Source organism: Populus trichocarpa, chromosome 9, assembly GCF_000002775.5.
Source record: "Populus trichocarpa isolate Nisqually-1 chromosome 9, P.trichocarpa_v4.1, whole genome shotgun sequence".
In the NCBI taxonomy this organism is placed as follows: Eukaryota; Viridiplantae; Streptophyta; class Magnoliopsida; order Malpighiales; family Salicaceae; genus Populus; species Populus trichocarpa.
In genome coordinates, this window is record NC_037293.2 from 7,196,851 (window position 1) to 7,212,844 (window position 15,994).

The 15,994-nt window shown below is 34.8% G+C and overlaps 2 protein-coding genes across 2 annotated transcripts; both read left to right on the forward strand.

Moving 5' to 3' along the window:
* Nucleotides 1–836: 836 nt before the first annotated feature.
* Nucleotides 837–6,224, forward strand: LOC18102064 (potassium transporter 1). The gene is made up of 9 exons (XM_024608227.2): nucleotides 837–1,358; nucleotides 2,086–2,329; nucleotides 2,851–3,096; nucleotides 3,604–3,654; nucleotides 3,750–4,010; nucleotides 4,107–4,159; nucleotides 4,257–4,371; nucleotides 4,451–4,705; nucleotides 4,805–6,224. The coding sequence occupies exons 1-9, from the start codon at nucleotides 1,314–1,316 to the stop codon at nucleotides 5,818–5,820; spliced, it is 2,286 nt and encodes a 761-aa protein (XP_024463995.1). The 5' UTR covers nucleotides 837–1,313; the 3' UTR covers nucleotides 5,821–6,224.
* A 4,976-nt stretch (nucleotides 6,225–11,200) lies between these two features.
* On the forward strand, nucleotides 11,201–15,518 carry LOC7475009 (protein CHUP1, chloroplastic). The gene is made up of 5 exons (XM_024608289.2): nucleotides 11,201–13,600; nucleotides 13,682–13,998; nucleotides 14,086–14,197; nucleotides 14,819–14,950; nucleotides 15,025–15,518. Exons 1-5 carry the CDS (start codon nucleotides 12,917–12,919, stop codon nucleotides 15,103–15,105), a joined length of 1,326 nt encoding a protein of 441 aa, XP_024464057.2. The 5' UTR covers nucleotides 11,201–12,916; the 3' UTR covers nucleotides 15,106–15,518.
* The last annotated feature ends 476 nt before the right edge of the window (nucleotides 15,519–15,994 follow it).

The window sequence follows — 15,994 nt, forward strand, 5'->3', positions numbered from 1 at the left end:
GTTAGTCAAGCTTCGGTCCAAACTTAAATTATGCCAAACAGATCACCACAGTGTGACGGAGATCGTGACCCTTTTTTCGTCCTACCACCTTGGTTTTTACCTCATTTTGCAATGGGATGCAAAATTTGTTATTTTTAAGAAACTAACCTTTTTTTTTTTTTTTTGCATTTAAAGTGTTTTTGAAAAAAAAAATATTTTTAATTTTTTTTTACTTTAAATTAATTTTTTTTATATTTTCAGATTATTTTAACATAATAATATCAAAAATAATTTTTAAAAAATAAAAAAAATATTATTTTAATATATTTTTTTAAAAAAAACATTTTAAAAACATAACTGCTACCACATCCTCAAACACCACTTTAATCTTCTTTCATGTACAAGGGCATTTTGAAAATGAGGTAAATATTATTTTTTAAAATGTTTTTTCGCTTATCAGAATAATGATTTTTATATTATTTTTTAAAATTTATTTTTAATATTAATATATTAAAATAATTAAAAAATATAAAAAAATTAATTTAAAATAAAAAATAATTTAAATTAATTTCAAAAAACAAGAGGAGACCGCAAAGCCAAACAAATGACACGAAAAAAAATTCATGTAAAATTACAAAAATCACCTCACTTATTAAGAATTAAAAAAAAAACTAATCTTTATTAAAAATAAAAAAGTGATCTCATTTATTAAAAATAGAACGTTCCCGCAAAACCTTAATCTCATCAGTGGAATTGAAAACGAAAGGGATAATGTTCTCAATTCTCTCCTCACCAATGTTTTTTTTAAAAACGGAAAATGTTCTTAAAGTTCACTTTCCAAACGGTCAGTTCTTTAATTGAATAAGATATTTTCCGTTCCTTCCTCAATCCCCACCCCAATGTGTAACCTTTTATTTTCTTGACATTCACAGTAAGGTAACTCCCACCCAATGACAGTAGCCATTGGGCCAGAGCAAAAGAATTCCAGAGAATACAATTCCCCTGCAAGACTGCAACTGCCATTATATTTATTATATATCTCTTGTTAAACTTTGTTAGATTGTTTACTTGTATAATTCTACGAGTTTCAAGGCTTTATTTAGATAAATTTGTTTAAAAAAAACAAAATTTTAGAGACTAGAGAGGGACAAAGAGCATTGAATGCATTTTGCAACCTCTTTGGTGCACACGCATCACTTGCCTCTTCACTACTTGCTGCTGCCTCTCTTCCTACATTCTCTCTTCTCTCTCTTTATATTCTCCTTTACAGCTTTTCACCCTCCAAGTTCCAACCTTTTTGGCCATCTCTCTCGCTCACTCGGAGACAAAAAGCCATGAACCCACCAGCAGAATTTGTGGAGCAAGGGATATCTCCACAGGTACTCTGCAATTGACCATGATTTTTTTATTGCAGTTTTTCAGTTTCATATACTGTGGAGTATGTGTTGAATGGCGTTGTGAATGCTGCCACTGACGGAAGCTTTCAAGAAATCTTAGTTCAATGTTTGCTTGTAAGACTAAAGATGGTTTCTTTTTAAAAAATTTCTGATGTATAATAATGAATTGGCGGGGTTTTCTATTTCGTGTTCCTTTGCAGTAGATTTTGTATCTTTTTAGTATTTGGTGATGATAGTGAATTTCATGAGCAAGTTTCACAGTGATGGTGACTCATGCAATTCATTGGTAGATTCTGCTTCTCTAACCAGCCCCTGTGTATTTAATTCTTAAATGTTGGATGGATTTAAGAAGATTGCACCCATGATTTTTTTTCAAATTTTGTTTTGATGTCTACTTGGGTCAGATAGGTTCATTTGAAAGGTGAAAAAAAATATATGGCATAATTTAGAGCTTTTACCACTGTTATTCTTCAGGCATATTTGTGATAAGCTGTGGCATATTTTGTCTATTGAGGATAGGAATAGAGCGTTGAACCTCAAAAGACTGCAAACAGGCTTGAATAGTGCTTCTCATTTCTGGCTCAAAATAGGGTCATCAACCTTTTGCATTTTCTGCATATAAAGATAATTTTACCTTATAATGTTGTTTGTCCTAAATTTTTCTTTCATATGCATCATGAATTTATTAGTATACTCTATTATGAATCAGAATGTAAAGAGGGCATCCTGCATGAGCGTGATCACATTGGCTTATCAAAGTCTTGGAGTGGTTTACGGTGACCTTAGTACATCCCCTCTCTACGTTTACAAGACCACTTTCTCTGGGAAGTTGAGCCTTCATGAGGATGACGAGGAAATTTATGGAGTGCTCTCCTTTATCTTTTGGACATTTACTCTCATCGCTCTTGTCAAATACATATTCTTTGTCATGTCAGCTGATGACAACGGTGAAGGTAGCGCTTTCTCATTTCCTCAACTGCTTACTAATGGTTTGTCGTACACAACCTTATCAAAATTGTGACAAAAGAATTATGCAGGATAAGAACAAACGATTTGTATCCTATTCTGAATATGATGAGAACTCAGAGAAATATATATGCATAAATCATTGCCCGGGCTTAGCCCCAATTTTATTCCACTGCAATTACCGAGAAGCAGACTTGTCACCCTGTGAAAAACCTGCCCTAAGAAATTTCCCCTGCATTCTTATCCCTCTCCCCTTTTCTTCTGAAAATGGGATGCTTGGACTAGGCTAAGCACCACCCTTTAGCACACAGCAGCATTCTAAATGTTGAAACTGTAGCAGTTGTGCACAACTCAGGTAGAGTTTTCATTCTGAATACCAGACACATCCATCTATGGAAAAACCAGGTGCTAGTTCCCATAGAACTTATTAATTTGAAGCTCAATGGCTGCAGATTTGGACAAGGGAGAAAGACAGCTTACTGATGCCAGCTTTGCACCTATTGTGCAGGTGGTACCTTTGCATTGTACTCTCTTCTTTGCCGACATGCGAAACTCAGCATTTTACCAAATCAACAAGCCACAGATGAAAAGTTGTCTACCTATGCAACAGAAGCATCTGCAGACACATGGCAGAGTTCTGCTCTGAAGTCGTTGTTTGAGAAGCATCCAAGATTTCACAAAATGCTGTTGATCTTTGTTCTTTTGGGGACGTGTATGGCAATTGGTGATGGCGTACTCACCCCTACAATATCAGGTAGCGGGATTCAATGTAACCTCTCCTTTTTGCTTAGGAGCATAAGTACCCAAGGAACACTCATACTGATTGGCTGTTGACAGTCAAATTATGCTAAATTTTCTTATGATGTCCACTGAAAGGGGAAAAATTTCTTCCAATGTCATGGAACATATAATCTATAACATTTTTCTTATTGTGGCAAAAATGCAGTACATATTAAATTGGAATACTTAGGGATGGTGAATCTTGATGGCAGTTGATATTTTTCTTGCCAGAACAAGATGAAGTAGGTATAGAAAAGGTGCCTTTCTTTTTTGTATAGAATTAAGAATGCTGATGGCAGTGTGACTTAATAATAGTTTTATGTCCATGTATAACTTGGATGTCAAATCTGAAACGCAATGACATTAGGATATGCTCCTTTTCTCTCTGGATATTTTTCCCTCCTTTTGAAACTCTGAATCTTAGTCTGATTTATAGAATAGATCCTATTCGTACTGAGATTTGCATACCTCTGCCTTTCAGTCCTTTCAGCAGTTTCAGGGGTCAAAGTTAAAATCACTGGACTCCATGAGAGTAAGTCCATATTCATTCATCACTGTCTAGAAATATATTACTGCTTAAAGGCCATCTTTGTGAGATAAACTTAGATTTGATGTTTCTGTGTTCAGATTACATAGTTATAATCTCGTGTGTCATACTGGTGGGGCTTTTTTCTCTTCAGCATCATGGAACAAACAGAGTTGCTTTCTTGTTTGCTCCTATTGTCACGGCATGGCTTCTGTGTATTAGTAGCATTGGAATATACAACATATTCCGGTGGAATCGACATGTATTTTGTGCGATTTCTCCCATTTACATGCTGAAGTTTCTTAAAAATACTGGCACTGAGGGATGGGTGTCACTAGGAGGAGTGGTCCTTTCAATTACAGGTACCTCTTTAACACTTCCTTATGGTTATAGTGATTTACTTGACGATTGGGCTACATATAGGTACTAAAACTAGTTTCCTCTGGAATGCGTTTCAGGAGTGGAGACGATGTTTGCAGACTTGGGCCATTTTTCTTCATCATCAATAAAGGTAACTTGGTTATGTACCAGGCATTCAAAACTAAATTTTCTTATATCATTCAACCATGTCTCTATCCTAATCTGAACACCTGAAATTTGTTTTCTAGGTTGCCTTCACTTGTGTAGTATATCCCTGCTTAATTCTTGCATATATGGGTGAGGCTGCATTCCTTTCCAGGCACCATGAAGATATCCAGAGAAGCTTCTACAAAGCTATACCAGGCAAGAGCTAAACTAAGGTCCAAAGTTGAAGATTGCTATTGGTTCTTCTCTTGTGTTAATGTAACTATGCTTTCTGCAGAATCTGTGTTTTGGCCAGTGTTCATAGTGGCAACTTTTGCAGCTGTAGTAGGAAGTCAGGCTGTAATATCAGCTACATTTTCCATGATAAGTCAGTGCTGTGCCCTGAATTGCTTCCCACGTGTGAAAATTGTTCATACTTCAAGCAAAATATATGGGCAGATATACATTCCAGAGGTCAATTGGATGTTAATGTGCCTTTGTTTGGCTGTGACAATTGGATTGAGAGACACTAACATGATGGGCCATGCATATGGTATAAATATATCAGCCATAAAAATAATTTACAATTATCATTTATCTTTATGCATTCATCTATGTTAAATAAAATTTGATAATTTTCCTTGGTTTTTAGGTCTGGCTGTCACTACTGTTATGTTCGTGACAACTTGCTTGATGGCACTGGTGATGATAATTGTGTGGAAGAAAAAAATAATTATTGCAGTTGCTTTCTTATTGTTTTTTGGATCGATTGAAGTGCTTTACATTTCAGCATCTGTTTACAAGGTGCCAGAAGGTGGGTGGATTCCACTTGTGCTGTCTTTGATCTTTATGGTTGTGATGTACATATGGAACTACGGAACAATGAAGAAACACCAATTTGATGTGGAGAACAAGGTTTCGATGAATAGGATAGTGTCTCTTGGACCTAGCCTGGGCATGGTCCGTGTTCCTGGAATAGGTTTGGTTTACTCCAACCTGGCTATTGGAGTCCCTGCTGTTTTTGGACACTTCGTAACAAACCTGCCTGCCTTCCATCAGGTGCTAGTTTTTGTCTGTGTCAAATCTGTTCAAGTTCCTCATGTCAGTGAAAATGAACGGCTGCTCATCAGTAGGGTCGGCCCAAAGGAGTATGGCATGTTTCGGTGCATTGTAAGGTATGGTTACAAAGATCTGCAACAGGAAAACTATGATTTTGAGAACAGACTGGTATCCGGAATAGTTCAGTTTGTAGAAACAGAGGAAGAAAGTGCATCTAAACTGACAAGCGAATCATTTGGGGAATTTGAAAATACAGCTTTCAAAGGCTTTGTTGCTTCAGAGCACCCCTATACAAACTCACGTCACAAGGAGAAAATGGTGCCGTCTTCATGTGATATTCAAGCAGAAGTGGCTAAAACTGGCAGTGAACGTCTAGAAAATACCCAACTTAAACACGAATCGTTGCAAATACTGAAAGCTAAGGAGTCTGGTGTTGCTTACATTCTTGGGCATTCCCACGCGAAGGCAAAGAAATCATCCTCTATCATCAAGAAAATTGCAATCAATGTGGTATACACTTTTCTGAGCAAGAATTCTAGAGAACCTGATGTTATTCTTAATGTGCCTCACACCTCCTTGCTGGAGGTTGGCATGATTTATTATGTCTAAGTTCTACAGGAGGGACACTAGCGATTAGGAGATTCTACACCTAGAGGGGAAAAAAGAAAGAAAGAAGACCACTGTTCATTACGGTGACAGATATCGAGTACAGTCCGGATAGTAGCCTAGAGAATGGAGAGCTTTCTAGTCCTTTTTGAATCCAGGCTTTACAGGTTTGCATGGCACACCTTGCTTGTTCATATGGGTTATATGTTTGATGACTAAACACCATATAACACCATCACCAACAATTACTAGAAAATGTATAGTCTTATTTCTTGAAATTGCTGGCTGTTCTAACATAACACATGCACATGAAAGTTAATGCCATTCTGAAACATTTGCTGATAAATGTTGCAACTGGACTTGATGAATTATTGCAACTCTTCGAGCATGGAGGATTTTCTTTGTCGTATCGCCTGTTGTCTGTTGATGCAGAAAGGATGACAATGTGGTACGGATAGCAGAAAGGATAATGCAAACAGCAATTTCTTTGCCTAGCTCTCCATAACATTTGAGTACAGAACACATGCATGCATATTGAAAATTATAAACTTTCAGTAATTTAGGGAATGCTGGAGGTAACAATCTCCTAAAGTTTATTGTATGGTTCTAGCTCGTCAGGTGGGAGAAAAATTGAAAATAATAACATAAAAAAGAATTGTGAGTAAAAGTAAATAAAGGGGGGTAAAAGATGAATTGAAATATTTCCCAAATTGGCCATGAGATATTGGGTCAAATCACTAAGATTTTATTGTTTAGGGACTAAATCTGGATATTCGAGCAATATAAGGGACTAAGAAAACCAATGAAGCTCACAAACTTGAAATTGCAAAAGTGCAAAAACTGTCTTACATAATTTGCTAAATTATTTAATATCAATTTTTATTGATTTGAGTTTCTATAAATTAAAGAACTACTCAGTTCCAGAAAACCAACATGAAAGCTTGAAGAGGTAAGATGAATATATCGACTCTTTGAGGGAGTGAAAATTGAGAAAAATAATTGAAATATAAAGAGTCCGTTAAAACAAACGGGGGCCGTGAATGATTGATGATATTGCTAGAAGAATTGCTCTGTTAATCACAAAGACTTCAACAGTTTACGAACCTTAAGACGGGTTGACTTGGTATTGGATTCCTTCATGCTGTTTTTACCTTCTTGGTTTGCACCTTCATCTAAATAAAAATATGTTACAACAAAAATATTACGTGCAATTTCTTTTTATAAAACATACATATAAAATAAATAAATAAATATATGTGGCTTTATATCATTGGATGTTGATGTAACTCTGTACATCTGTTTTGTCACACTGCACCACAGGTTGGCTGAAAAAAGAAAAAAATCAACATGTAATAAGCTACTATAGCGTCCCTATCACTGGTTCTGTATTGCATATATAAAATATATCGATACATTAGAGTAACAATATACTTTTTTAGTTGATAATATTAGTAATTAGCATAACTATATATAATTATAATTAATTAGTTAAGTTACTCAATGATAAGTTAAATATTCTACAGTTTATGTAACTTAAAAGTACTATATTTATAGCGTCTTGAAATAACTATAGCAAGCCCCAACCAATAATAATAATAATATAAAAAAAAGGGGATCGTTCGCCCCTACACATAAAAGAATAATAAACCAACGTGAGCTGGCACTTTTGATTGCTAGCGTGTTTGTTTTCTCAGTGCTTTGGAGGAAGGTTATCAATTCTTAGTTATTTTTTTTTTATAATTGAAATGGAATATTTCAGTTTTGGAGTATTTTGACGTGTCATTTCAGAGTTGTATTGTATATATATATATATATATATATATTCAACAAACATAATTCAAATTCAAGATAAATTAATTATAAATTATACAATACAAACACAATGCCAAACAAATATAATTTCAAAATTTAAAATATTTCTAAATAGTCAAGATTAAATAGATTTTTAACTTAAAGTAATTCAATTTAAACAAAATATCAAAATATTATGAAAGTAAAATGTTTTAACACAAATATTTTAAATATAAAGTTAGGTTAATGTTATCAAGGCTAATGGAATCTAAAGCATCCATTGTTTTGCTCAAATTCCTACAAAGTATAAACATGAAAAAAACAACATGAATATAAACCATATATATTAGTGATAAATCTAATTTTAAAAAATTAATATCATTGTTAATGAAAATAGTAATAATAATTTTCAATATTATTATTAATATCATTGTTATTGAAAATAGTAATGAAAAAGAGCTTTTTATAATTGGGTGATTTAATTAATTAAATTGAACAAGGTTCAATTTGATTCAATGACTTTTTAAGAGCGGAACGGAACATGTGGAATGAAACCGGAACGTTCTGGGCGGAATTTAGCCGAAAAATCCGGAACGGACCGAGATTTAAAATAAGATGAAATTTGTTCTGTTTTGTTTTGTTTTTTAAATTGGTATGGAATGTTTCGGCCATTCCGGATGAAACAGAACGGAATTGACAACCTTACTTTAGAGTAGTTTCGAGCCAGGCTCAGAACCACCTGATCTCTTTTCATTTAATGTATTTTTTGGTTTGCATTATTTTTTCTTTTATAATTTTCATTAAGACCTTTCATTTTATTTCTTAGATTGTTAATTGTTCAAAAGGCCTGATAAACAGTACTCTAAACCAAAAGGCCTACAAACCAATGATAAACAGTACTATAAACCAAAAGGCCTGATCCAGCTATCCTGGGCAGAACCCAGGCGAGCACGACGCCCGCTAGCCTAGGACAGCCCAGGCGAGCTGGGCTGCTTGCCTGGGACAGCCCAATCACTTGGGCATGTCCTCAGGTGCAGCCCAGCTGCGGGAAAAACGCAGATCTTTTTTGTGCAGATTTTATTTTATTTTGCATATTTTTATTCATATTTTCTCATAGTCTTTCTTTTGTTGTATGGATATTTTTTATATTTCTCTGTACACAATCTCATAAATTCTTTCTTCTTCTTTTTTCCCACACAATCCCATAAATTTTACTTGTCTTCACGCAAACATTTTTATTAGACAACCTACACTGCTAATTATGTACCATTTTATAAACCAATAAAAATCATTTATTATTTTTTCAAATAGTTGTACCGTCCTAAATTTAGTCTCTCTTCTTAAGAAAGATAAAGATAATCTATGTAACAATTTTTTTTATATATAAAAACTTACCATATCCCAAGACCTATAAAAAAAAACACTATTCATCTTTTTCATTTTTCTAACATGCTTAACAACTTAATAAAAAACCCAAACTGACTTAAGCATCAAATTTTTTGTTTTGCAAATAACCTTAACCACAAAATACAAGTCCAATCTATAACCAATAAGAAAAAAAACCTAAAGATTCATTGAAATATTCATCGAGGATGCATATATGATCCCTCTATACAATTAGCATTACTTTATAAAGTTACTAGCCATATAATGGTCTTATTATTAAGTATTACTTTAAAAGGTGTGAGTTTTTTACTATGCAAGGCTCAATTGTTCATCATCTCACCTATTACTGTGGATGAGTTATGTAAAATTTCATGTTTTTTCAATTTGATTCTCAATTTTTTTCCAGCGATTTAGTTTTAATTGAAGGTCAATTGATTTTAATTTCTTATGGGAAAGTGGTATTGAAAAAATAAGGATCGAAATGAAAAAATGCATCAAATATGGGTGACATATCATAATTTTCACAAAAGATGCACTTTGTTTCTTGAACTTTAAAAATCAGGTAAATTATACAATTTCAGTACATCAATATTTTTCCAATTCGATTTTGGTTAAAAAGTTTATTTTTGTTATTTTTCAGTTCCTGGTTAAGAGAGGAGAGAGAAGGGTTGCCATATTCTGATGGTAGAGAGAGAAAGTGTCATTAACACTGATTTAGACCACTAAAATAAATTATATTTGTGTCAAATGGTTACATTTGATAAGGAGAGTTCATATTAGGTGTTTTTTTTTTTACTTTTAAAGTTCGTGACAAAACAAATATGAGTTCAAATTGATTTTTAGATTCGAGTTTATTTCGATTTTTGGAGCAGCTTTTCAGGTTTTTTGAGGCCATAGATATGTTTTTCATAGCTCTTACAATGTTTTAAAGGTATTTTGAGTAAAAAATAAGTTGAAAAACAGGTTTCTGGGTAAAAAAAAACTTAAACCTTGATTTCTTAGCCACCACAGTGGCCTGAATCTGGGTAAATCAAATAGCGTGTTGTCTGTTTTATTTTTTTCAAAAAAGTTTTGGGCAAACTCGTTTGCCCCAGTTGCAAACAAAAAAATTAAGGGTCCAATTGTGCGGGCTTGCCAGGCCCAGCCCTACGATGCTTGACCTTTGCTTTTTTTTTTTTTTCTAATTCTTTTTTATGGTTTTTTTTTTCTAATTTATATTTAAATTAGTACCTCTTCTCTATTTCATTTTATTTGGAAAGCCTCTTAATGACGATATTTTTTTTAATTATGCATTTAAATTTAAAGAGTTTTTCATCTATAATTTTTTTTCTTTTGTATGGATGAAATTTATTTTTGAAAATAAAAATTTTATTTTTCAGATAATATTTATAATATGCGCAACCTTGCATGATGCTATTTCCCCCCTGTTATTTTATTCGATCAATTTAATTTGTGTGTCTATTTCTATTATCGTTTGCTTAAATAGAAAAATTATTTTAATAAAAAAATTGATCTACACTTGTTTCTTTATTTTTTAAATTTTATTTTTAGATATCATTAATAACTTTTTATTTATTCATTCGTATATACAGTTCTCGATTTATTTAATTATATATATGCTTCATTTTTTTTATTTGAACTTATATTTTTTAAATTACAAAAATATATTGAAAAAACATACATATACAATTTTTTTTTTATAAAAAATAAAAATATACACAACTAGCATACATGAAAATGAAAAAAAAATAAAAGAAAAAAGAAAATGCGTTGTGTAATGTTACATGCGTACAGCTAATAGAATTCGTGTTTTCAGATGACAGCACAAGATGTTTCTGCGATGATGCAATCGGACAAAAAAGCATCATCTTCCAAATATACAATGGTGGATACACCATAGAAGTTGAAATCCATGGCAGGCCTTACAATGTAATCAAGAACTGTAACTACACAGGTTTAGTTGATGCTCTCCATAATGGACATGGAAAATGCTGTACAAAAAGGTCAGAGTGTTCAATTCCTAACTGTGGGATTGATTAGTGAAATTGAGAGCAGTAGATTCATTAACCACCTTCTTCTTCTTCTTCTTCTTCTTCTTCTTCTTTAAGGATTACCTGTATGGTTTTTAAGGGAAAAAAACAAATAAAATTAGCGCAAGAATAGTTTTTAAGGGAAAAAAAAATTGAGAGAGACAGAGACTTGTGAATGTTTCTTTTTTGTTTTTGCCTAGCCACCCACCGATTTGGAAGGTGATATTTTACCTTCTCACACGTGAAGTAAAAAACTATACAAACTACTATTTGCAAGGCAATCATGCTTACTTAAGCCAGCCATTAATGGAGGAGACTTTTATAGGAGAACAATGACAGAAAGCACCAATAATACAGTAGATAAATACAAGACACAGAACTTCCTTTGGTCTTCGGGCATCAATATAGTTCACAAATGAATTGCCCATCAAGATCTTGTGGCTCAAATCATGCTATTATAAACAGGACACATTTTGCCCACACCATCCTTCCAACGCTTCTCAAGTCATCAGCAAGTAATAGGGAATTCGATTTACGAACCAATGATGGCTATGGGGCCTCCTAAAAAAAAAGAAAAAGAAAAAGAAAAGCTGACTTGAAGAAAATCAAAGCAACACCAAGCTCCTGCAGCTCCTGGTCGGACTACTTTTTCTCTTAACGTTGAGGCAGAAGTACATTATAGTGATTGCGCTTAGATGTTCCTTTCTATTACTGTAGAATTGTCTTACAAAGATTTTTATCAGGATCCCTCATAAACCCGGTACATCTTCTCCGGTCTCTACCAAAATGGTGATATTCTAACATTCTCCATCTCTTCAACTACCACAGGAAATAAAACTTCACCATCAGAGATATTCTTTACTTTTAACTCGTATAATCGCTAATTTAACCCTTGTAACATTTTACAATCAACGCCTCTGAGAGGGCAAGCTACTTCAGGAATAAAACCTGTAGACATACTGTATCATGACATAGAACCAAGGCCTACGAAAGGGCAGGCTACTTCAAGAACAAAACCTGAAGCATAGCTGCCATCCATTTTCCTTTAAAAGTAAGGGGAAAAAAAACAAAGTAAAAGACGAAAAACTTATTCTGGTAGGCTGTATTTATCATTGCCTTTTCTTTTCTTTAATGAACTACTGTCGGCATCTTTACTGTGCTTCATTTCCCAGCTCTTTTTTACTTTCCACGTTGCTTAACAAGCAAAGAATAACAAACGCAATGCAGTGCGATCAAGACCTCTAGAAAAGTTCATGGAGATCAACACGAGAAGAATTCAGAATTGAAACCTGGTTTGACCTGATAGTTCCACCATCCCACTCTGGGGCTTACACATGTACAATGGAGAGTAGAAAAGGAAGTTCACACATGGGCAGTTGGGAGTTTGCAATCAGTCATATCTCAATTGCTGCTTCGTGCTATGCCTCACAGCACAACGTGCAAGATATGCAAGTGATGTTATAACTTGGATTGATGAAGCCTAACAGCTTATGCCACAGCAAGAAAATGGAATTCTATCAGGATGTCAAGGGTAAATGAACTTCATATACAATCAATAATGCGAAATAAAATAGAGGAAAGAGTTAAATTTGACCTGAGAATTTAATGTTGCACCTAACATAACTTCCTAGGGACAACTATAGCCAGCAAATCAAAGAAAACTCCTCACCTACACTGCAAATTGCAAAAGAGGGAAGTATAACAAATCACAATTTCTGGTTCACAAAAAGTCAGAAATACCCTGCCCAGGATACCATGTTCGGCATGCCTGGAGTGCCATTTCTAAGCATACTAAGGGGTATTCTATTGAGCATCACTCTTCAGGCTTAGGTGAGAATACCTTGCTTCAAAAGTAAGATCATTAAATAAAAGGGGAAGGATCTAGCTATTGAATGCGACTCCAATCTTCTTCTGTTATTATTTTGATGAAAGCAGAACGAGAGAGTAAAATGCGGAAAGAAGAGGATGAATCATTGATCATCTACCTCAAGAAAGAAGTCGAAGCTGCTCTGCTAAGGACTGATTCTCTGGAGAAAGAAAATCAGGAATTACAACAGGAAGTAGTTCGTCTAAAAGCACAGATAAGTTCACTCAAAGCACACGACAATGAGAGAAAATCCATGCTTTGGAAGAAGTTACAGAACCCCATTGACAGCAGCAAAACTGATGTATTTCTGCAGAAACAATCAGATTTTGTCAAAGTGAGTGAGGAACATTCAAGTCCAAGACCGAGCATACAGGAATTACCATCAAGAAAAGAGAAACTGGCAAAAGTACCAAATCCACCACCAAGGCCTACTTCTGTAGCCCCTTCATCACCCAAGGAAGTGAACAGCAATAAATTGTCACCAGCACCAGCACCAGCACCAGCACCACCACCTCCACCTCCGCCACCGAAGATGTCTGTTGGGTCAAAAACAGTGCGCCGCGTGCCAGAAGTCGCCGAGTTCTATCGTTTGGTTACAAGGAGAGATGTCCACATGGAGAACAGAATCAATTCAGCGGCTATTCCAGTGGTTGCATTTACTCCTAGCATGATTGGAGAAATTGAGAATCGTTCCACTTATCTTTCTGCTGTAAGTTAGTTGCAAACTTCTCTTCTCATTGTTTTAACAAATTGTTACTCACTGATGACAAAATGCATGCTCATTGGCTAGATAAAATCGGATGTGGAAAAACAGAAGGAATTTATCAATTTCCTAATCAAAGAAGTGGAGTCTGCAGCCTTCAAAGAAATATCTGATGTTAAGGCATTTGTGAAATGGCTGGATGATGAATTATCATCTTTGGTTGACGAAAGGGCAGTATTGAAGCATTTCCCACAATGGCCAGAACGAAAAGCAGATGCTTTGCGAGAAGCTGCTTTCAACTACCGAGACCTAATAAACCTCGAGTCTGAAGTTTCATCATTCCAGGACAATAAAAAAGAGCCTTTGATCCGAGCCCTGGGAAGAATGCAAGCATTGCAAGACAGGCGAGCATGTACAAACTAAATTGCAGTAACTCCCTGTTTTTACTCAATACCATGAATTAATGACATGATCAAACATCAAATTTACAGGTTGGAGCGAAGTGTAAACAATACAGAAAGGACTAGAGAGAGCATGATCAAGAGATACAGGGATCTTCAGATCCCATGGGAATGGTTGCTGAACACAGGGTTGATCGGTCAGGTAGGTAGCATGTAGCTTATTTTTACGTTGAAGCCTGATCAGGTAACATGTAGCTGGTTTTCACCTCGAAGCATGATATTTCAACTCATGACAATACCTTGCCAACAAAATTATCATCAATTAATAGAAAATTAGAACAACAACTTGACAGGCCAAAACTTTTGACATTTACAGAAATAAACTGAAGTTCACGTGTTTTATAAAGGAAACTGCTTCTTCCCATTTAAAGGGATTGAAGTGCGTCATTTGGTAATATGAATAACACCAGAAAAGATTCTCAGCAAAAAAGCATGATAAACATGATGGTCTAGCCTCCTGCATTCTCTAGAATCGAAGTAGCGGAATAGAAAAATGGCTTCTCATAAGTGAAATTTCAAGTGATAGAAAAATCTGGTGGCCACTCGAAAAATTTTATGCAGATAATTTGATGCCCCCCACTGCATTTTCTAGATTTTGCATATTGCATCTCGTAATGGATTCATCTTGAAGAACTCCAAAGAAGGGTTTCCTATATCTGCCAACATTTTTACACAAATATTACCAAGAAAACAACTTTAAAATGGACTCCCAATAAGAAATCAGAGACACAGCTCCAACTAACAGTCTCGATATTGTTAACAGATGAAATTAAGTTCTTTGAGGCTAGCCAAGGATTACTTGAAAAGGATAACTAAAGAGCTGCAGCTTAATGAATGCTCAGGAGAGGAGAATCTTCTGCTTCAAGGAGCTAGATTTGCCTATCGTGTACACCAGGTAAACATTGAATTCCCTCAAGCTCATTTTTGAGATTTTACCTGTCTTACTAACCTTTATGTCAAAACATTCAGTTCGCAGGTGGTTTTGATGCTGAGACCACACATGCATTTCAAGAGCTAAAGAAGATTGGCATGGGTAGTCTCAAACAATAGAGAGTTAAGTATATTCAATTCTATAGAATGGGAGAGTTTCATAAATTATGAATTCAAGTTCTAAGATCCTCTCTTATGGGTGAAGACATACTAATCACTGGTTTTGAGAGCAATGATACCAAGCACCTTGATCATCTCAGGCTTTCAACATGCAGCAATCAAAACAAAAGGGTAAGGAGTCACGGATGGCAATGAATGTATAATATAAATTCGGACTAAATCTTATGAATTTATCTGTCTAAGTAACTTGGGCAAATTCTTGATTGCCTGAAGGGGAAGAAGGCATTACAGTCTGTTTTTGGGAAGTTTTTTCACTGAATTTCTGAAAACATATTCTGTATTCTGCAGTTCGGTAATGATAGTTCACTGAATGCATGGGAAAACATTCAGTAAATCTGTCGGATTTCCCCCAATAGCAGTGCCTTCCTGACATCCTAAATCCGTGGGTTAATTTTATGTTCTATATATCTTATTCATTTAGATCCTAGCAGCAAATAGCACATGAATTCATTCCAAAACCTTTTGAAGAATAGAAACATCGTATCCCGTTCACACCATGTAAATCACTCAACAGTGTTTATCACACAAAAAAGAAAAGAAAAAAGAAAACAGAGAGATACAGTGCAGTTTTGCTATGCTAGACACAACATGAGCAATTAGTCGAGGTGCGCGCAAGCTGACCCGAACACCCACGTTAAACTAAAAAAGAATAGTATAACCATGTGACCGTGAGATTAATTGAGGTGCGCGTAAACTAACCCGGACATTCACGTTAATAATAAAAAGATAGAATTGTATAACCACAAGAGTTAGCTCAACTGGTCAGGTTTTAAGTTTACTTTTCAATGGTCACGAGTTTGAGTTTTTTCAAGGTTATTGGAAGCTTACA

What these genes read in the sequence shown, in the direction of transcription:
- LOC7475009 (XM_024608289.2), top strand. Translation starts at nt 12,917, where the DNA reads ATGCGACTCCAATCTTCTTCTGTTATTATTTTGATGAAAGCAGAACGA. An exon ending in ATGCAAGCATTGCAAGACAG is followed by an intron (nt 13,999 to 14,085) that starts GCGAGCATGTAC and finishes TCAAATTTACAG; the next exon opens with GTTGGAGCGAAGTGTAAACA. An exon ending in ACACAGGGTTGATCGGTCAG is followed by an intron (nt 14,198 to 14,818) that starts GTAGGTAGCATG and finishes TATTGTTAACAG; the next exon opens with ATGAAATTAAGTTCTTTGAG.
- LOC18102064 (XM_024608227.2), top strand. Translation starts at nt 1,314, where the DNA reads ATGAACCCACCAGCAGAATTTGTGGAGCAAGGGATATCTCCACAG. An exon ending in AGTGGTCCTTTCAATTACAG is followed by an intron (nt 4,011 to 4,106) that starts GTACCTCTTTAA and finishes AATGCGTTTCAG; the next exon opens with GAGTGGAGACGATGTTTGCA. An exon ending in CATGATGGGCCATGCATATG is followed by an intron (nt 4,706 to 4,804) that starts GTATAAATATAT and finishes CTTGGTTTTTAG; the next exon opens with GTCTGGCTGTCACTACTGTT.